General features: G+C 41.2%; 1 protein-coding gene across 9 annotated transcripts in view; it reads right to left on the reverse strand.

The window, feature by feature from the left end:
* Positions 1–17475, reverse strand: part of SAMD12 (sterile alpha motif domain containing 12) — a 384154-nt gene that overhangs the window by 201248 nt on the left and 165431 nt on the right. For all 9 annotated transcript variants that reach the window (XM_047842709.1, XM_047842704.1, XM_047842705.1 and 6 more), the window contains one exon: positions 14745–14874. In XM_047842709.1, coding sequence (XP_047698665.1) covers positions 14745–14874 — 130 coding nt within the window. The remainder of the gene's footprint in view (positions 1–14744; positions 14875–17475) is intronic.

The raw sequence follows: 17475 nt of genomic DNA on the forward strand, positions 1-17475 counted from the left end.
TATGTTCTCTCCCCGGAAGGAATTCTAATGTCCTCTTGTCTTGTGTTGCCTGCCGTGTACCAACCATGGGGGAAAGGCACTGAAAATTTAATGAACTTAAGAAAAGCTGTGCAAGCTTCTCTTTTGGAGGAGCCTTGGGGAAGAGGGAAGCAAACAGAAGGAAAACATTCAAAGAAATTACACTGCCCCCAAGGGTGGCATCTATAGAGGACAGTGACAGGGACTTGGAGACGCTTTATTTTTCTAGTGCCCATTTACCTACAGGGCTGGTTTCACTTCTGTGGCTGGCCATCACCAGGGCAAAGGTGAAGGGAGAAGATCAATACCAGAGGTAAAAATACCAGAGAAAGAAAACCGTGACTCCATAATACAACAAAGAATGTAAGACGGGCATAGCCAGGGAAGGGAGGGTGGGTGTGAAATAGAGGAGCCTATGGAACCAGATACACAATTTATCTGAAAAGCGTAAATATATGCAACATCCCCAGAGAATAACTACTAACAGCCAAAGAAAACAGTTTGCATTTAACTTAAAAATGTATTTGTCATATAAATGTATTTTTAAGCCACTTAAAAAGAGGCTGTGCCACTCCCTAAGGTCTGCTGCACACAAATAAGTGTGCAGAGACAATAATCTGAAAGGATACACATCAAAATCCTTATGCCAGGGATTATTTCTGAGTGTTGGAATCAGAGGGAGATTTTAATATGTTTTCCTTTTTTGTGTATGTGCACTTTCTAATTTTTCTACATTGGGTACATAAGAGGGAAAAGTAACACACGTTTTTAAAAACTGTAACTTCTAAATTTCTTTTGTAACCATCACTGAGAAAACATATTTGGGGATAGGGAGGAAGAGGTTAGAATAGGGATCTATAAACCATAGCCTGTAGGCTGAATCCAGCCTGCTGCCTATTTTTGTAAATAAAGTTTTACTGGAACACAGCCACCTCATTCATTTACATACTGCACAGAGTCTAGTAGTTGGGACAAAGGCCACATGACCTGCAAAGCCAAATGGCCTCACCTGGCCCTTTACAAAAGAAGTTTGCCAACCCCTGGGCCAGAAGAATCCTTCTCGTGCTATTGGAATATCCACTGCACATTATTAGCTGTGTCAGCTTGAGGAAGTCATAACCTCTGTGTCTCAGTTCCCCCATATGTAAAGAGAAGGATAATACATCTTAGAGTTGTCTTGAGTATTAAGTGAGTTAATGCATAAAAAGTACTTACTGCTGTGCCTGGCACATTATGTAAGTCTCAAAAACATTTATTACGTACTTCCTTTTACTGAAAAAAAAATTTTTTTTAATGTTTGTTTATTTTTGAGAGAGAGACAAAGTGTGAGCAGGGAAGGAACAGAGAGAGAGGAAGACACAGAATCTGAAGCAGGCTCTAGGCTCTGAGCTGTGAGCACAAAGCCTGACGTGGGGCTCGAACTCATGAACTGTGAGATGGTGACCTGAGCCGAAGTCGGACGCTCAACTGACTGAGCCACCCAGGCGCCCCAACGTACTTCCTTTTAAACAAGATACGTTATTCCACTATCGGGGTAAACCTAATGAAGCTGCCATTTTGTTGGTGAAAATTGTTCAATATTGGCAACTTTATAGGGTTCAATTGTAACCCTATTTCACCCACTCACTGTTCTCATTTGTCTGGTGTAAGATGTAATCTCTGAGACAGTGTCAATGTCACTAAAGCAGTTTGGGGTTAGCTAATCTGCCACAGGGAGTTGAGAATAAAAATCTAGGACGGCTGTACCCAAATCCAGGCAACATGGATGTCAGAAACAATAATGCTATATTTGTATTATGCTTTTGTTACCTGTGAAACATTGGCAAATCGGCACTAAACATATGAGTGGTGGGACAGACTTTGGGCTCTTGCCCTGCTGCCCTAAACAGAAGCTTTTCAGATAAAGGATATTCTTTCCATCTTCCAAAATAACACCTGTCTCTTGACTTTCGGCAGGCCCAACAAGCTTCCATGACACTGTGACAATCACTCTTGGCACTGAGCAGAAATCTAGACACATTCTGCCACAACATCTCTGGGAAGACGTGCCTGAATATGGGGCTCTGGATCCTGCAAAGTTTTGAGAGTCTGTCATTCAAGTCCACTTAAAGATAGCATTTTGGGGGTTAGTACAGACCCAGCATAGGAGTTCGTTAAAAAAAATAATAATAAAATGGGGCTTCTCCAAGAATGAGACAGGAAAAGAGACCTGAACATCAATGGAACGTAATTATAAGAAGCTACAGATAGAAAAGTGTAGGATGGGCTTCATGAAAAGGAGGCGAATCAGGAAACTGAAGGACTAATCAAGTATTCTTATCAAGTAAAGTTAATATAATGTGATAAGTGTTCTAATACTAACAACAGCGATCATTCACTGCAAAAAAATGTGAAGGAAATACGGAATGGAAAAATTAATTTTGTTTGGAAAGGCCCAGGGAGGGTAGGGAAGACAGGCATAATTGGAGCTAGCCCTCACAAATGACTACAAGTTCACTAGGTGGACAGTGGGGCAAGAGTGAGAGTGGTCTGCTGGGGTTTGGGGATAGGATGGATTCAAGGAATGGCTGCAAACGAACCTGAGGAAGATTTATCAAGGGCCTCATGATCCAAGCTTAAGAATCTGGGCTTTATCCAGTAGGCACTAAGTCTTTTTAAGCAGGAAGAGACCCGGGCAAGTCTGATTTAAAAGGACAAAAGAATAGATGCTTTCCCTGAGAGACATAAAGTAGGATCGTAGGAGACTGTTCATGCAGAGGCTCAGAAAACCTAGACCAGAAGGATTGCAGTTAAGAGTAGCAAGAAGGGGATATATGGTGGATACAGCAAGGCTTCAAACTGGAATGCAAAAGTGGAGGCAGAAAAGTCTGATGGGCAAAGAAGAGATGAACACAATTTGGTGGGGGAGGAGGGAGGGTCACACAGGCAGTGAGAAAAGCACAGGTTAGGGGATTGGCCTTGGGAGACAAAGTATCTTTTCCTCAGAGACATAAAGGAAGCCAATAAGAAGGGGGTCAAAATAGATGTAATACTGCAGAAAGTAATGTTAAGAAAATTTACTACCACTGGTGCTTACTCAGAATAATGAAAGGGGAGAGGGGTGGGCTTTGTGGACAAGGAGCTAGGAGTGGCCCCACCATTGGAGGCTGGGAAAAGGGAAAAGCTGGAGATTGGTAAAAGAAATATCTGATAGATCATGACCCAGGATCCACTTGGGCCAACAACTCACACACTGGTGACCTCTCTCATCCACACCTTCCATTTTTTTTCCCAAGAGTGGTCTGAACTCATCAGTTCCCTCATCAGTGGTAATGCTACCCTCACTGATGGGTGGTGAATGACATCCACAAGAGGAAACTCTGGTTTCCTTACCCTGACATTCAAAGCCTCTTCTAATGTAGTCCTCAGTCTACTCTTCTAATCTATCTCCACCTCCATCACTGACCCATCCTCAGGTTCAGAAACCCAAATGTTTTCAGGCTCAGGCAGGTAACCCAGTGTGGGAAGAAGAGTCAGGGTCTGATGCAAGAAGGGGTGGTGAGGTCAATGGCTTAAAAGTTGTTACATTCTCTTGTTAAGCTCTCTGAGAGTCACATGAAATACATAAATACACCTTGATATTTCAGGGATTTTCTCTTTTAAAATCCTACACAGGGCAAATCCAGCCTCCTCCAAGCAGACTTCCTGATCAACCCGGATAATAGATAAGAGTTCCTTCTCAAGTCTCCTTTGGTGTTTATCCTTGTGTTCCTCTTCTTTCATCACTTGCTTGTACTTATAAGATGCTATCTTTCATGGCACAGAGGTCAACTCCCTGAGCTCTGGATTCAGACAGCCCTGGGTTAAAACCCTGACTTTGCCATTTTTAGGCTTCTATGACATGAGACAAGATACCTAAGTTTTTGGAGAGTCAATTGACTCGTAAAATGGAAATAATATTACCTTATGGGGTTATTGTGACAATAAACTTAAATAATGTAGCAAAGGACTTACTGGAGTCCTGGCATGTAAACATTAAAAAAATTTTTTTAATGCTTATTTACTTTGAGAGAGAAGGTGTGAGTGGGCAAGGGGCAGAGAGAAGGAGAAAGAGAATTCCAAGCAGGCTCCACACTGAGCATGGAGCCTGACCTCACAACATGAGATCATGACCTCAGCTGAAATCAAGAACTGGAAGCTTAACTGACTGAGCCCCCCAGGCACCCCTGAAAACTGATTTCTATACCCTCCTTTGCTTCTTATAAACCTATGTATGGAGTCCATATAATCACAGACCAATAATAAAAACAACCAGTAGCAACTTTGTAAGATACACATGTTATTTTTGAGAAAGGGAAACTGAGGCTCAGGGAGGTGAAACAGTTTTTGCCAAGGCCCCACAGGGTGAATAATCAGTGGAGGGGACCCTATCATGGGTCTCCACAATCCAGGCTTTCTCTGATCTTTTGTAACTATCCAAAGGTGCAGAAAGCCAGCTCTTGAGCCCAGCCCTGTGTTCCCCGGCCCTGATACCTAGGCAGACCTTTCCCTTCAAGTCTCAGTTTTGCAAACTACAGAACCTAAAACAGCAGTGAGGGGAGGGAGATCATCATCCAAAAAAAAAAAACTGAATCAGGGAGCAAGTAAAAATCCTCCCACCTGTAAGAGTAGTCTTGATCATTTAAGTCTATGCGATTGGTTTGAAAAAAAAAAAAAATCCTTCCAGTTCTTTGATGTATGAAGCAAATAGTTCATTGTGTGATCACCTCCATTCTTATCCTTTCAAAGATAACTTTAAATAAATGCTGTATTTAGAACATCAAGGAATGTCCCCTTAGAGTGGCACATGATGTGATGCAAATGGGAGAAATAATGTATGCTTTCCTTAAAGTAAAATTTAGGGTGTTTTTAAATGAGATTTTGTGTGTCAAAATTCCTTTGGTTCATAAAAGGGTGGTGAGGGTAATTTTTAATTTAAAAATATGAATGAGTGAAGCAGTGAGGTAGCAATTATATGCTACTGCAAAAATATTTTCTGAAATTTAAGTCATCTGTGAAAGCCAAAAGTCTTGGATACACAAGTGTAGCTCAGACGAGCAAGTCTCAGTACGAGAAGAGAGCTGCTCTCTTGTCAGCTGTCATCTTCCAACAATTGGTAAAACCGTACCTTTCTTTACAAGAATGTTCTGGTAATTTCAGGTTATTCTTCCAGTGAAAAATGCACCAAGTGGATTTTCAAACTCCGTTTCTTTATATGTAGATACCTTTCTTTATAGTTCCATATATTTATATTATTCTATATCATATACAATGCATCTATATATTTTATATATTTGTACCTATATGTTTATAACATAGGTAAATATAGATGAATTTGTAATAGAAGATGAATATAGATCCGTCTCCAACATCTTTAATAGAAATGATCCAACAGCCCGTATGGAAAGACATAGGATGACATTTTCATTTTCTCCTTTTAAAAAACACTATGCCATTTTAGAAAATTTGGAAAGCACACAAGTCTCCAAAAACCAACGTTGAGATATAATTTACATACAACAAACTTCACACATCGGAGGTGCCAAGTTGATAACTTCTGACAAAGATATAAGCATTTTCATCACCACAGAAAGTTCCTTTGCCCTTCTTCCCCATCTCCCCTCCACACCCGAATCCAAGCAACCATTGATCCAGATGCCGCCACTGCCAATTTTGTGTCTTCGGATCTCACACGATGGAATCACACCGTGCATACTCTTGTGTTTCTAACTTCCTTCACTCAGCATGTGACATGCTTTCACGTTGCACGCATCAGTAGCTGGCTCCTTTCTACTGCCCAGCAGTGCTTTCGGTGTGAATATAGACCAGTTTATCCATGCTACTCCTGAGGGACCTAACAATTGTTTAGAATTTTTGACCATTCTGAGAAACAGTCCTTTGGATATTAGTGGATGGGAATTTTTATGAATATGTGTTTCCAATTTTCTTGGGTAAATACCTCAGAGTAGATTTGCAGGATCATTTAATAATTGTGTGATTAACCACATAAAAACCTTTATAGTTTTTGAATTAGGTGGTACCATATTATACTCGGTAACGTCATATGAGAAATCTAGTTGCTACATATACTCAGCAACCCTCACTATTGCCAGTCGTTTGAATTTAAGCCATTTTACTGACCGTGAAGTGGTATCTCACTGTGGCTTTATTTGCATTTTCCTGGTGTTAATATTCCTTAGCATATTTTCATGTGCTTATTGTCTATTCTTTCGTCTTCCTTGCAAAGGGTCAAATCTTTTGTCTGTTATTATTGGGTTGGCTTCTGCTCCACATTTCAGGGTGATCATCTGCCTTGTGACATCAGTTCTTTGATAGGTCCCAACAGAATTTTTATTTTGTCCAGCTTATTCCTGTTGTAAGGATTGGGGTGATGACTTCCAAGGTCTTCACCTGTGACAGCTGAAATCTGAAGCCTTCTGCATCTGGTGAGATGATCATATGACTTTCTGCATTTATCCTATTAATGTAACGAATCAAGCTGAATTTTCAAAAACTTAACCTTGAATTCTGATGCACACACAGTCACGATATAGTATCATTTTTGTTTATGGCTATGTTGAACTTATTTGTATTTCGTCAAGGATTTTAGGTTTACGTTCGTGAAGGACATTGGTCTATGCCATACCATTCTTGTATCTTTGTCAGGTTTTGGTATTATGGTTATTCTGAACTTACGACTTTGGAAGTACTCCCATTTTCCTCTCTTGTCTCGCTGAATCTGCATAGGTTTGGTTATCATTATCTGAATTCATTGCAAAAGGCTTCAGGGCTTAGGCTGTGTACATGTGGCGGGGGTTGTGATTTAAAATTTATTAGGAGATATGTGGCTATTTATATTTTCCAGCTTTAAGTGGGTGCTAAGTTATAGTTTTTAAGGAACATGTCCATTTCATCTAAGTACATTGGCATAAACTTATTCATACTATTTTCTTATTGTTTTTTTAATGTATACAGGAAATTTAATGATACCTCCACTTTCTTTCTTGGTATTGTCTATTTTCCTGGTTCGGTCTAGGTAAATGTTTACCAATTTTGTTATCTCTTTAAAGAATCAACTTCATCTTTGTTAATTTTCTTTATTGCTCGTATGTTTATCTCACTGGTTTCAGCTCCTACTTTGGGATGAGTGTGTTCTTTTCTAATGTCTTAAGGTAAACATTTACTGATTTCAAGTCTTTTTTAATACAGGTATTTAGTGATATAATTTTCCTCTAAGTTGTACTGTAGCTGCACAAGACTGATATTTGGAATATTCACGTTTCTGTTATCATCCCATTCAAAACATTTTCTCATTTCTGTTGTGATTTTTTTTTGCTTCACCCACACAGTTCCTGAGTGTGTGTTAAGTTTCTAAATATTTGGAATTTTCTGGAGATCTTATGAACAATTCCTAATTACATTCTGTTGTGGTCAAAGAATGTGCTTGTAAGACTTCAATGTTTTGAAATTTGCTGAGATTTATTTATACACTTAAGTGCAGTATATCATGGTGGATAATTCTCATGAACTTGAAGAGAGTGTTTGTAAGTTGTTGGGTATGGTGTTCTGCTTGGCATATGGTTGTGGCTATGTACATTTTTTCAAATGTACGAATTAACTGTGACTTAAAAAATAATGAAATAGAAAGAATGGACAAGGGGCTAGAATGGAACTATTTAGAGAAAAGGAGGAAGCCAGTGTAGCCAGACTCAAGAGAGAATGACTGCAGCTGAGGAAGCAAGGACCCAGGGGATGATAGAGGGTATCTGGTTAAATCAGAGGCAGAAAAGGTGATTTGTAAAAGAGGGTCGTATCATCTTCTGGAAGATGGAGTGGAGGGGAAGAATATTCAGGGAAATGCCATCAGATAGTCTATACCTTCCCCGTGTAGCAGAAGGAGGACATCTACTAGAGATGAAGGGATTCAGAGGCAGACATTTTGGGATCTCCAACCAACACTTGGCTGGGATGAAGGAAAGGATTGAGGACTATGCCGCGGTTCCCCTGGAGCCTGGTGGCAACAATCTGTCCTAGTAGCAGTCATTAAGGGCTTTCCTCAGCAAAGGTTTCTAACCTGGAACCTAAATAGGACCTACAGGTGGGTTTCAGTTAAACCTCAGCAGAACCTTCTAATAATTACACTTTTTACCTATCAACTTAACGTGACAAGTCCTACAACAGGGCTTACCCTGGGAGCTACAGCATGGGTTACTTAATCCAGAGGAGGAGTAAAAAAAGGCTTTCTGTAGGAGATGGTGTCTGAACTAAAGCCTGAATGGAAGTTGGGATTATCCAGGTATATGAGTGGCTTTGAGAATGGTAGAAAAGAACATAGCATTTGATGCCTGCAAAGCAGTTTGGCAGGCCTGCAGCTTAGAAGGAAAGGAGAATAAGAAAAACCAAACACTGTAACCACCACCACTCCACCTCTTAGATAAAAGGTTGCTTTTAAAAGTTATGAAATGCACATTCCTGGAGATGTTTGAGCAAAGGCTGGCTGCCCGGCTATCTAGGTACACAGGGAGGCATTGCGTTGATTCGGTAAGGGGACCCACTTCCCCACTCTTCCTAGTCCCTTGTGGAAGGACTTCCTGGACTAATGCTCCTGGATCCTCTCCTGCCTTCTGTCTGGTGCCTTTGGAAGCAGGAATTGGGCTTGCTCAGCTAGTGCAATGTTCTTTCCTCTCTTGTGACCTGCGTGCCTCATGTAATCTGCTTTCTGTTATGTGGCAAAAGGGACATGGCCAGTCATGCCTGGGAGGGAAAGTCCTATTTTTATTTACTTACTATTTTAGAGAGAGAGAGTGTGTGCACATGTGAGTGGAGGAGACAGGCAGAGAGAGAGAGGGAGGGAGGAGGGAGGGAGAGGGAGATCTTAAGCAGGTACCACTTTCAGTGCGGAGCCTGACACAGGGCTCAATCCCACAATCCCGGGATCATGACCTGAGCCGAAATGAAGAGTTGAATGCTCAATCAACTGAGGCACCCAGCCCCGCCTCCCTCCACCCCCTGGAATGCCTAATTTAGAGGGAAAATAGTCTGAGCAAACCAATTTGTCTGAAGACCTAAACGACATTCTCCAAAAAGCTTTATCAGGAATGAAGCTGATATTCTGATCTCCACGTACACATTACATTTAAAGGAATATTTTGTTTATCGACCTCATAAAACCTGGGATGACATCTAACCCCCTTCCCAACATTTAGAAGTCTATTATCCTGGATCATTAAGACAACCAGATTCAGTACCCTTGGTTTGGGAATTCTGAAGAGTGGAAAGGTGATATTAGTAAGCTTTCGCCACCAAAAGGGGTTAAAAGCAATATATGTTGTTACTGGAAAATTAACTTTTGGGAAACTTCGGCCTTGATGATGTCAGAAACTTTACTATGCAAATCTACGCTGCTTGAGATGCAATAAAAAATGTAGAGTAGTTCATACAAAAAGAGGTAACAAAACACAAAGACATAGAAAAGTAAAACACAGTATCCAGAGGGAAAACAGCAACAAGAAAATGTACAGATGAGGCACTGTCTGTAAATATGCCCAGACTTTATGTGGCTATATTGGATTCTATTAAGTAGTACACTCATACCTAGTCACAGAAAGTAACCATTCCTCTTCTTTTGATGCTTGTTAACTATACAGCCCATAGTCCCTGTGGGTAACTCCAACCATAGTTAAGAGGAGGAGGGCAATAGCAGAAGGTGAAGGGGTGAAAAAGAGAAATCAGCACTGAAGGGAATAATGTTAGCAAACTCACAGAGCCGCAAGCCAAAGGTCTGAAAGAGACAGAGGTTTCCCTTTTGTTCAATAACGTAGGCAGAAGTGCCACATTTCAGGGTGCTACATCTCAGCAGAACATTTTGAAGAGGGGAAAAGAAGAGGTACGGGGTGTGTTTGAAGGACAAAAAGAACAGAAATATTCATTTATGTCGCAGGAGACCACTGGGAAGTACTACAAATCAATACTGACCACTTGCAGGGGATATTCATATGAAAAGTATTTATTCCTGCAGACATCTGGACATCTGAAGAATTCCCATTGCTGTGCCACAAAGCAGACTCCACGGAAACCTTTTACACATTCAAAATAGCTTTTAAAAATATTTTATATTCTAGGGAACTCTAAGTGCTTCACCCATAAAAAATAAGCCTTTCAAGTTGGCAGGGGAAAGAACCCTTTCCAGATGGAGAACTTGATGCTGAAGGAGGTAAACTCACTTCAGCAGCCACGGGAACAACACAAGGCACAGCCAGGGGCTGAAATCGCCTCAAACCTGAAAATATTCTTAACTGTGCATAAAAGAGAATCTGAAAGTTGCCTGTGAGCTTACACCTGGCCCCAGTAGAGCTTCCTCATCAGCATTCCAAGCCAGCCTCAGAAAGCTGGAGAGAGAATCTTGCAAGCACAGGAAAATAGACAAATTTCTTTCCTTCAAGCCTAATCTGATGATTTAAATCTATCTATCCTAACGCCTCTCAGGTGTTCTAACCATCTTATGCCTTTTAAGAGCGCTTCTGCAGGGAGGTAACACTAGTAACTTTTCCTCTGATTAAACACATCTGCCACAAAATAGCAGGTGCCTTCTGGACACAATGAGATTCTCAGAAATTCTAGTAGGAAACTTGCAAAAGGTTTCGAATGCTCCTATACTGAAACACATTTTAACTTTTCTTAGATTTTGGAGATAAAGGGGGGAATGTTTGTGTACAATTCAATGTCTTTCAAACAAAGGCTTAAAAACTATTAATGGACTTGCTGCCTGAAACATAAAAAAGGAATTGAGCTACTGAAGTTAAAACAGGGTAATTTTCAAAAAAGGTTAAAACCAGTATTCTCATAAAATACAAAATGAACACGTTTAAGGTTTGTTTTTAACTCATTAGTGAAGAAGCTAGTAAGATATAATAAGCAGGAGAAAGATACTACAAAGGAGAATCCAAAGAGCAAACACACGTAGATCAGCGAGAGTAAATGAAGGTGTCAATGGCAGGCAGAAGTCAGATTTTCCACAGTGGCTAGGAAAGCCAGCTGAACCTCTGTGGGACAGAATTTACACATCCACAACAAGGATTATTCTGTATTGCTATCAGCTATCTACAACGTACGGAGTTGTAAAAACAGCTCCGTGGAATTAGATAGCCCCAAATGGTGTGCTATTGACGAGGCACAGTTTTTCACAGAAGCCCAATTTTTTCCCTGCACAGACCACTGACTGTCTTATTTATTTCTGTATTCCCCAAACCCGGGACAAGGTAGATGCTCCATAAATACCTGTAAATGGATAAATGTCTACTATGTATCAGGCGTTAAGCTAGGCCCTTCACGAGCATCGTTCCATTTAATTCTCCCGACAACTCTTAAAATATTTATTCTCATTTCACTGATGAAAAACTAACTCGTGTAATATTGTATAGCTCTTGCTTGTCAAAGGTTGGGGGTGGAGGACAAGCAGGGAGGATCACACTCAGGTCTGTGAAAGCCCTCTTTTCTTGTTTCCGTTTAATATATGTCCTTTTTATTTGCCATCGCTGTACCATCTGCCTCTAAATTAAGGGACTGTTTATATGTTATACTGGTATAACACACTTGCTTGATAAGCATGATATTGGAGACCCACCCTTTAAGAAAAAGCAAAGGAACAGCAACACTCAAAAGGATCTAGGCATAAATAAGAGACAGGTGAGCATTTTTGTTGCAGCCTTGCAGATGAGCACAGGATATTTACCAGCCTAGACTACCCTCACCCTGCCACCCCCGGTTGCTCATTTCCCAGTTTTCAGGATAATAAAGACAGACGAATTCAACACCGTTTATGTGTGTTGTTTTCACCAAAATCAGAACAGCACTGAGGAGAACAGCAGCAGCTATTCAGAACAGAAGCAGCATTCAATGCATGCTTCCCAGGACCATGAACTCCTTTCACAGCAACACTATGAGGCAGGTACTGGTACCATCCTCTTTTTGCAGATAAAGGAAGCTGAAGGGCACCAGTGACCTTCACAAGATGACACAACACAGCTGCAGCTCTGGGCTTCTACCCGGCACCTGTCAGCACTGCCGGCCCTCACCCTCAGTAGTCCACTGTTTTTTGGGGGCTGGCGACATTTGCTCTGTTACCATAGGTCTTAATTTTTCACAGACCTCTCTGTCCTGCTTATCATAGCCTAGTCTCCAAGGGCACGGAGATCCCCACAGCCTCCAGCATCCTAGGGCTGGTCACCGCGGGCCAGCTGCAGTCCCGTCTATTATCTGACCACTTGGCGCTTGCGATCATTCAGGTATTTCACATTCATATTTGGAGAGGCGAGGCCCAGAGAACAGGGGAAGAGAGTGGCTTTCTGAGGCCTCATAGGTGAATGTCAAAAAAGATGTGGGCCAAAAGTTAATGTGAAATCATTCTCTCTGTCCCCTGAGTCCCCAATAATTTTCTGCTTTCCTTTCTTGCCTGAAAAAAAAGCTGCCCTTAGAATGAAGAGTATGTTTTTAGACATATCCAGATGAGTCTTGACATGATAGCAAAATGCTGACATGTAGAAGGTGTCAAGAAATGGCTAACTTAGTAGTTTATTTAATATTATTTCATTTAGTTTTCATAACAACTCTTGTGGACAGGTAGTATTATCTTTATTTTGGAGATGAAGAGGGAGGTTAAATAACTCAACCAGCTAAAGCAGCTTGCCTGGGATTTCAAGAAGGTTGTGGTTTACCAGTATCAGTGGCATTTCATGGAGACCAAATGTGCCACCAGAAGCAATGACAGGTGTATCTCATGTCCACACCCTCTTTCTTCAAGTCACTTAGCAGAAAGCCTTGGGAAGTGGTACCATTGACTCGGAGCACTGAAGCATGGGACCTTTACTTCTAAGGGATGTAATGCCCCTCCCTGAAAAACCATTATAAATGCCTCCCTTCCCTCAAGGGTATCCCATAATGCCCACCCATAATAAAAGATAACACTACTTTCAAACAAGATCACGAAAAAGGCTTTGCCTTTACTCTATCACACAGGCATTAAGAAACATTAAGCACACATTTTGGGATGAAGGCGACCATAATCAGCCAAATGGTTACTAACTGATTACTTAAGGGGTGGAAAAAAGGACTCTGAGATGCTCTTGTATTGTTAAGGGAGGGCCAAAGAAAAAACAATTTGACACTTGGAATCTAAGCTAAGTTCTGACAGTGCCTTCAGAATTTCAGGAATTTCACCTAAAAAGCCATTTTATTCTACTTGGGGGTGGGGGGGAAGCAAAGTGAATTAATTAAGTACAATTTTAACACTTCACTCTCTGTTAACTACTCAGCCTGAGCTACACTTGGGTGTGCTCCTTAAATATTAAAACATTACCAATTTGGTCAGAAGGAATCTAGGAAAATCCAGCTCAGGATTTGAAAAATATTCTTTAGGGGCACCTAGGTGGCTCAATCAGTTAAGCGTCTGCCTTTGGCTCAGGTCATGATCTCACAGTTCATGAGATCGAGCCCTGCGTCAGGCTCTGTGCTGACATCTCAGAGCCTGGAGCCTGCTTAGGATTCTGTGTCTCCCTCTCTCTGCCCCTCCCTCGCTTGCGCTCTGTCTCTCAAAAATAAACATAAAAAAAAAAAAAGAAAAATGTTCTTTAGTATTAGAAACCTTTTTTCCAAATGAAGTTTTTCGTATAATTCAAACACGTAAAACAGATATAAAGGGAGCTGGTTTAGTTGACACACTTATCTCTACCCAAAGCACACCCCATCCCATTGGCAACCTTTAGCGCACCCAAGGGCTCCACGGAACACACTTTGAAAACCACCCAGTTTGGAAAGAGGCTTGGTATCCACAGTGCTGGGCTACTCAAGATCAAGTCACTTTCCCACTAGAGGATAGTCTTCTCTTGGAAAAGGGGAAGGATCTGGACTAGAATCGGGACTCCTCAACACATTTTTCCTCTGAAGCACAGTTTTGGTGCACAGAGCATGTTTTTCAGTCCTGTGTTTCATCACAGTGTTTGCAACGGGAGAGGGACAAGGGGAGGGACGCGGCCCATATTCATGCAGACCCTCAGGGTGGGAGGGGAACAACAGGGGAAGTGTGAAGATGCCCTTGTTCTGATGGGCTCCCACGGCGGGCCCTATCGGCTTCTTCTCACCCAGCCTGTTCTCCAATCGAGAGACAGGATCCTAAGGGCTTTTACAGTTCATTATACTGTCATGGTTTCTGCTTCCAAGTGTCTCTTGACCTTCAAATATAATACTCAGAGCCCCTTGATGTAAATGGAATCTTCATTTGTGCTTTGAAGGTATTCATCTCAGGGACTGTAAGTTAGTATTATCATATTCACCTCAGAATTTTCCTGTTTAGAAATTTTTCCTACTTAGAACATCAAATACTGATCCCACAAACCTAGATAATTTGGAAGACTTCCTTCCTTTCTTTTCTCTAGGATTGGTACACATTTTCTCTAGAGTCCCCCACCCACCCCCTTAGCTTGACTCCCACATACTTGTACTGAACCTGCAGAATCCAAGCTTCTCTAGAACTTCTTATGCTTATTCAGTAGCATAGTTTGCATGGGTCTGGAATCCATTCTCCTTTTAAAGTAAGCAAACCCATGCCAGAAAATTTCAGCAGGGAGATGCAGTTCATTGTAAGGGTATGGGAAAGGCCACCGTGATGGGGAGAGAAAGAGGGAGTAAAATATTTTGGATGCCGCATACTTTACCAGTTATGTCATGCTGTTTGAATGACTCACTGTAGATCTGATACTGATTCGGACAATGTTTCTTCAACCACTTGCAGACATCCTGCTGAGTCCACAGAGCCACTGGTTTTGACAGCTTCACTGTAGCCGACTATAAATGAAGAAGGAAAAGGTTAATGTCAGCCCCATGTCCAGAAAGGCACTACTGTTAGAAGTCCTAGAGGGTGTGGTCAAGGCTACCGGCTGGAATCCCTGAAGGTAAGTATCTGGCTCTTTTCCTCCTAACCTCTATAGACCTTTTCCACACCCATGAAAACCAGAAGAAAAGGTCTAGGTGGAAAAGGCCATGGAAATTATACTTATTCTCAAGTTATCATCTCCACTGGAAAAAGTCCCCAGGAAGTAGTGTTTTCTGACAAACACTTCAACAATAAGACAATGCTGTTGCTAAGCATTTAATTAAATTTTAGGGGTGAAATAGCTGCTCCCAAGTGGCCTTTCTTTGTAGTCCACAAAAGTGTCCATTTTGAGATCTCTAGGGTCTAGTGCAACACTAGCCCTGGCAGGCGCTAATAATTATTTCAGGAACGAATGTTATTGGATTTAGATACCTACGTACTAAAGAGTGCACACTGGCCTGGGAGTGGTCCTGTAAAGTCTAGGAATTAGTTATGCCACAGCGGGGAAGCAAAAAGTCAATTCTGCCAGCATGTGGAGAATGGTAATAAGATAATGGGGTGGCTAAACCTGATGTAGAAGCCAACTAATTAAGGCCTTTTACTGCTCAACAGATCTTTCAGGAAGGGGTTTATGAAACAAAACAAAGGTGTGTTAGGACCTAGCCTTTGACAGAATTAATTCATTCATCAATTAATGTGCATCAGCTCTGTGCCAGATGCCCATCTTCCTCATGGATCCTAACAACTTGGCTGGGACAAGATGAAAGCTTAGTTTTTAAAAAATTTTTATCAGTATTTGTCAAAAATCTAGGATTGTAATATAGAAAAATCTTTAAAGGATATTGGGCAGCACCCAGACCTGGTCAATGTCATTGACCTTCTCACTAGGGATCATTCACTTTTACTTCTCTTTCAATCTTTCAGATTAAGGCAAAAAGAGAGCCTCAATTTTGTAGGACTGTGATTTAATATCTTTCGAAAACCTGCTAACATTTCTGACAAAGAGGGCATGCTTTGCCATTACAACCTTCATCAGAAAGCAACACACCTAGCGACTGTTCAATTTTATTTTTATTATATTTAAGGTTACTTTTGTATTATGGCAAATAAAGGCAAAAAATTTTTATTTTCAGTAGTAATATCTAATTTGCTTTTATTTATTTTTAGTGTTTATTTGTGTGTGTGTGTGTGACAGAGAGAGAGAGAGAGAGAGAGAGAGAGAGAGAGAGAGAGAGAGAGAGAGAGAGAGAGGAAATATGAATCTGAAGCAGGTTCCAGGCTCTGAGCTGTCAGCACAGAGCCCAACGTGGGACTCAAACCCACGATCTGAGAGATCATGACCTGAGTCACTCAACTGACTGAGCCACCCAGGTGCCCCTAGTTTGCTTTTAAAACAAATTTGAGTTTAAAAACTGTTGGTCAATTAAAAAAATGAAGGGAATGAACAGTGATATAGATGGTAACAAGATACTAACAGAAGTCACATGCACGTGATTCACACTTGTGAAACACAGTGCTCAGGTGTTTCTTTTTTCTGTTAGTATATTTCCAATAGGATTCTTTGGGCCATGACTTACAAAATCATCACAAGCAATAGTTTTTACTTTATGCTTATTTTATAATTTTTTCTTTCACTCTTATTGTGGTAGATTATATTTCTCAAGGATGACTTTATACATGTACATATATACACATCCGTACACATATATCTGTTCTTTATTCATTGTACTTGATATTCCTACACTGATATTTGGGGTTGATGTTCTTTTTCCTTGAATTTTGGCAAGGTCTGTAGTGGTTCTGGCCAGTGGAGCACAGTGGAATTGATTGACTTCTAAGGCAAGGTCACCAAAAAGATACAACTTCTGCCTGGCTCATCCTCTTTGGCATTCAGCTTTGGAACCCAGCCACATGCTGTGGGGAAGCTCAGACCACGTGAAGAGATGATGTGTAGAAATTTTGGCCAATCCCCAAACTGATGTTTCAGCTGACAGCCAGCACCAACCAACCATCAGACAATGAGTCAACAAGTTGCAGATGATTCCAGCCATCAGTCTTTGAATCTTCCAGCTGAGGCTCCCAGACACCAGGATGCAGAGACAAGCCATCCCTGCTGTGCCCCGAGTGAATTCCTGACTCGCGTAATCCATGAGCATCATAAACCATTGTCTGTCATCACGAAGTTAAGGTACCATGTTCTATAATGCTGGTAACAATTACAATACTAAGTTATATGCTGGTGAGGATGTGTTACAACTGTGCTCTCAGAATGCCCTGCATTTAAGAGATGCTATGCAGCCAAGATGAATAAGTGAATGGATTAATGAAATGAACCCAGCAGTGAATTTCAAGCATAGCGTTTTGCTGCTTTCCACCAACTGTGTCTTGCTCCCACGTGGCTTCTAGTCAAACGTGTCAGCCTCTTCCTTCCACACCCCATATCCCTGAGTCACAGGCTGCCCACCATGGTCCCTCTAAGCTCCGTATGCACCCGTATCAATTGTTCTAATTTTGATGAGCGAGGAGGGCCTCTGGGGGCGTTGGTGCAAATGAGTTAATGTTTTGTTGTTTGG

Source organism: Prionailurus viverrinus, chromosome F2 (genome assembly GCF_022837055.1).
Source record: "Prionailurus viverrinus isolate Anna chromosome F2, UM_Priviv_1.0, whole genome shotgun sequence".
NCBI classification, from domain to species: Eukaryota; Metazoa; Chordata; class Mammalia; order Carnivora; family Felidae; genus Prionailurus; species Prionailurus viverrinus.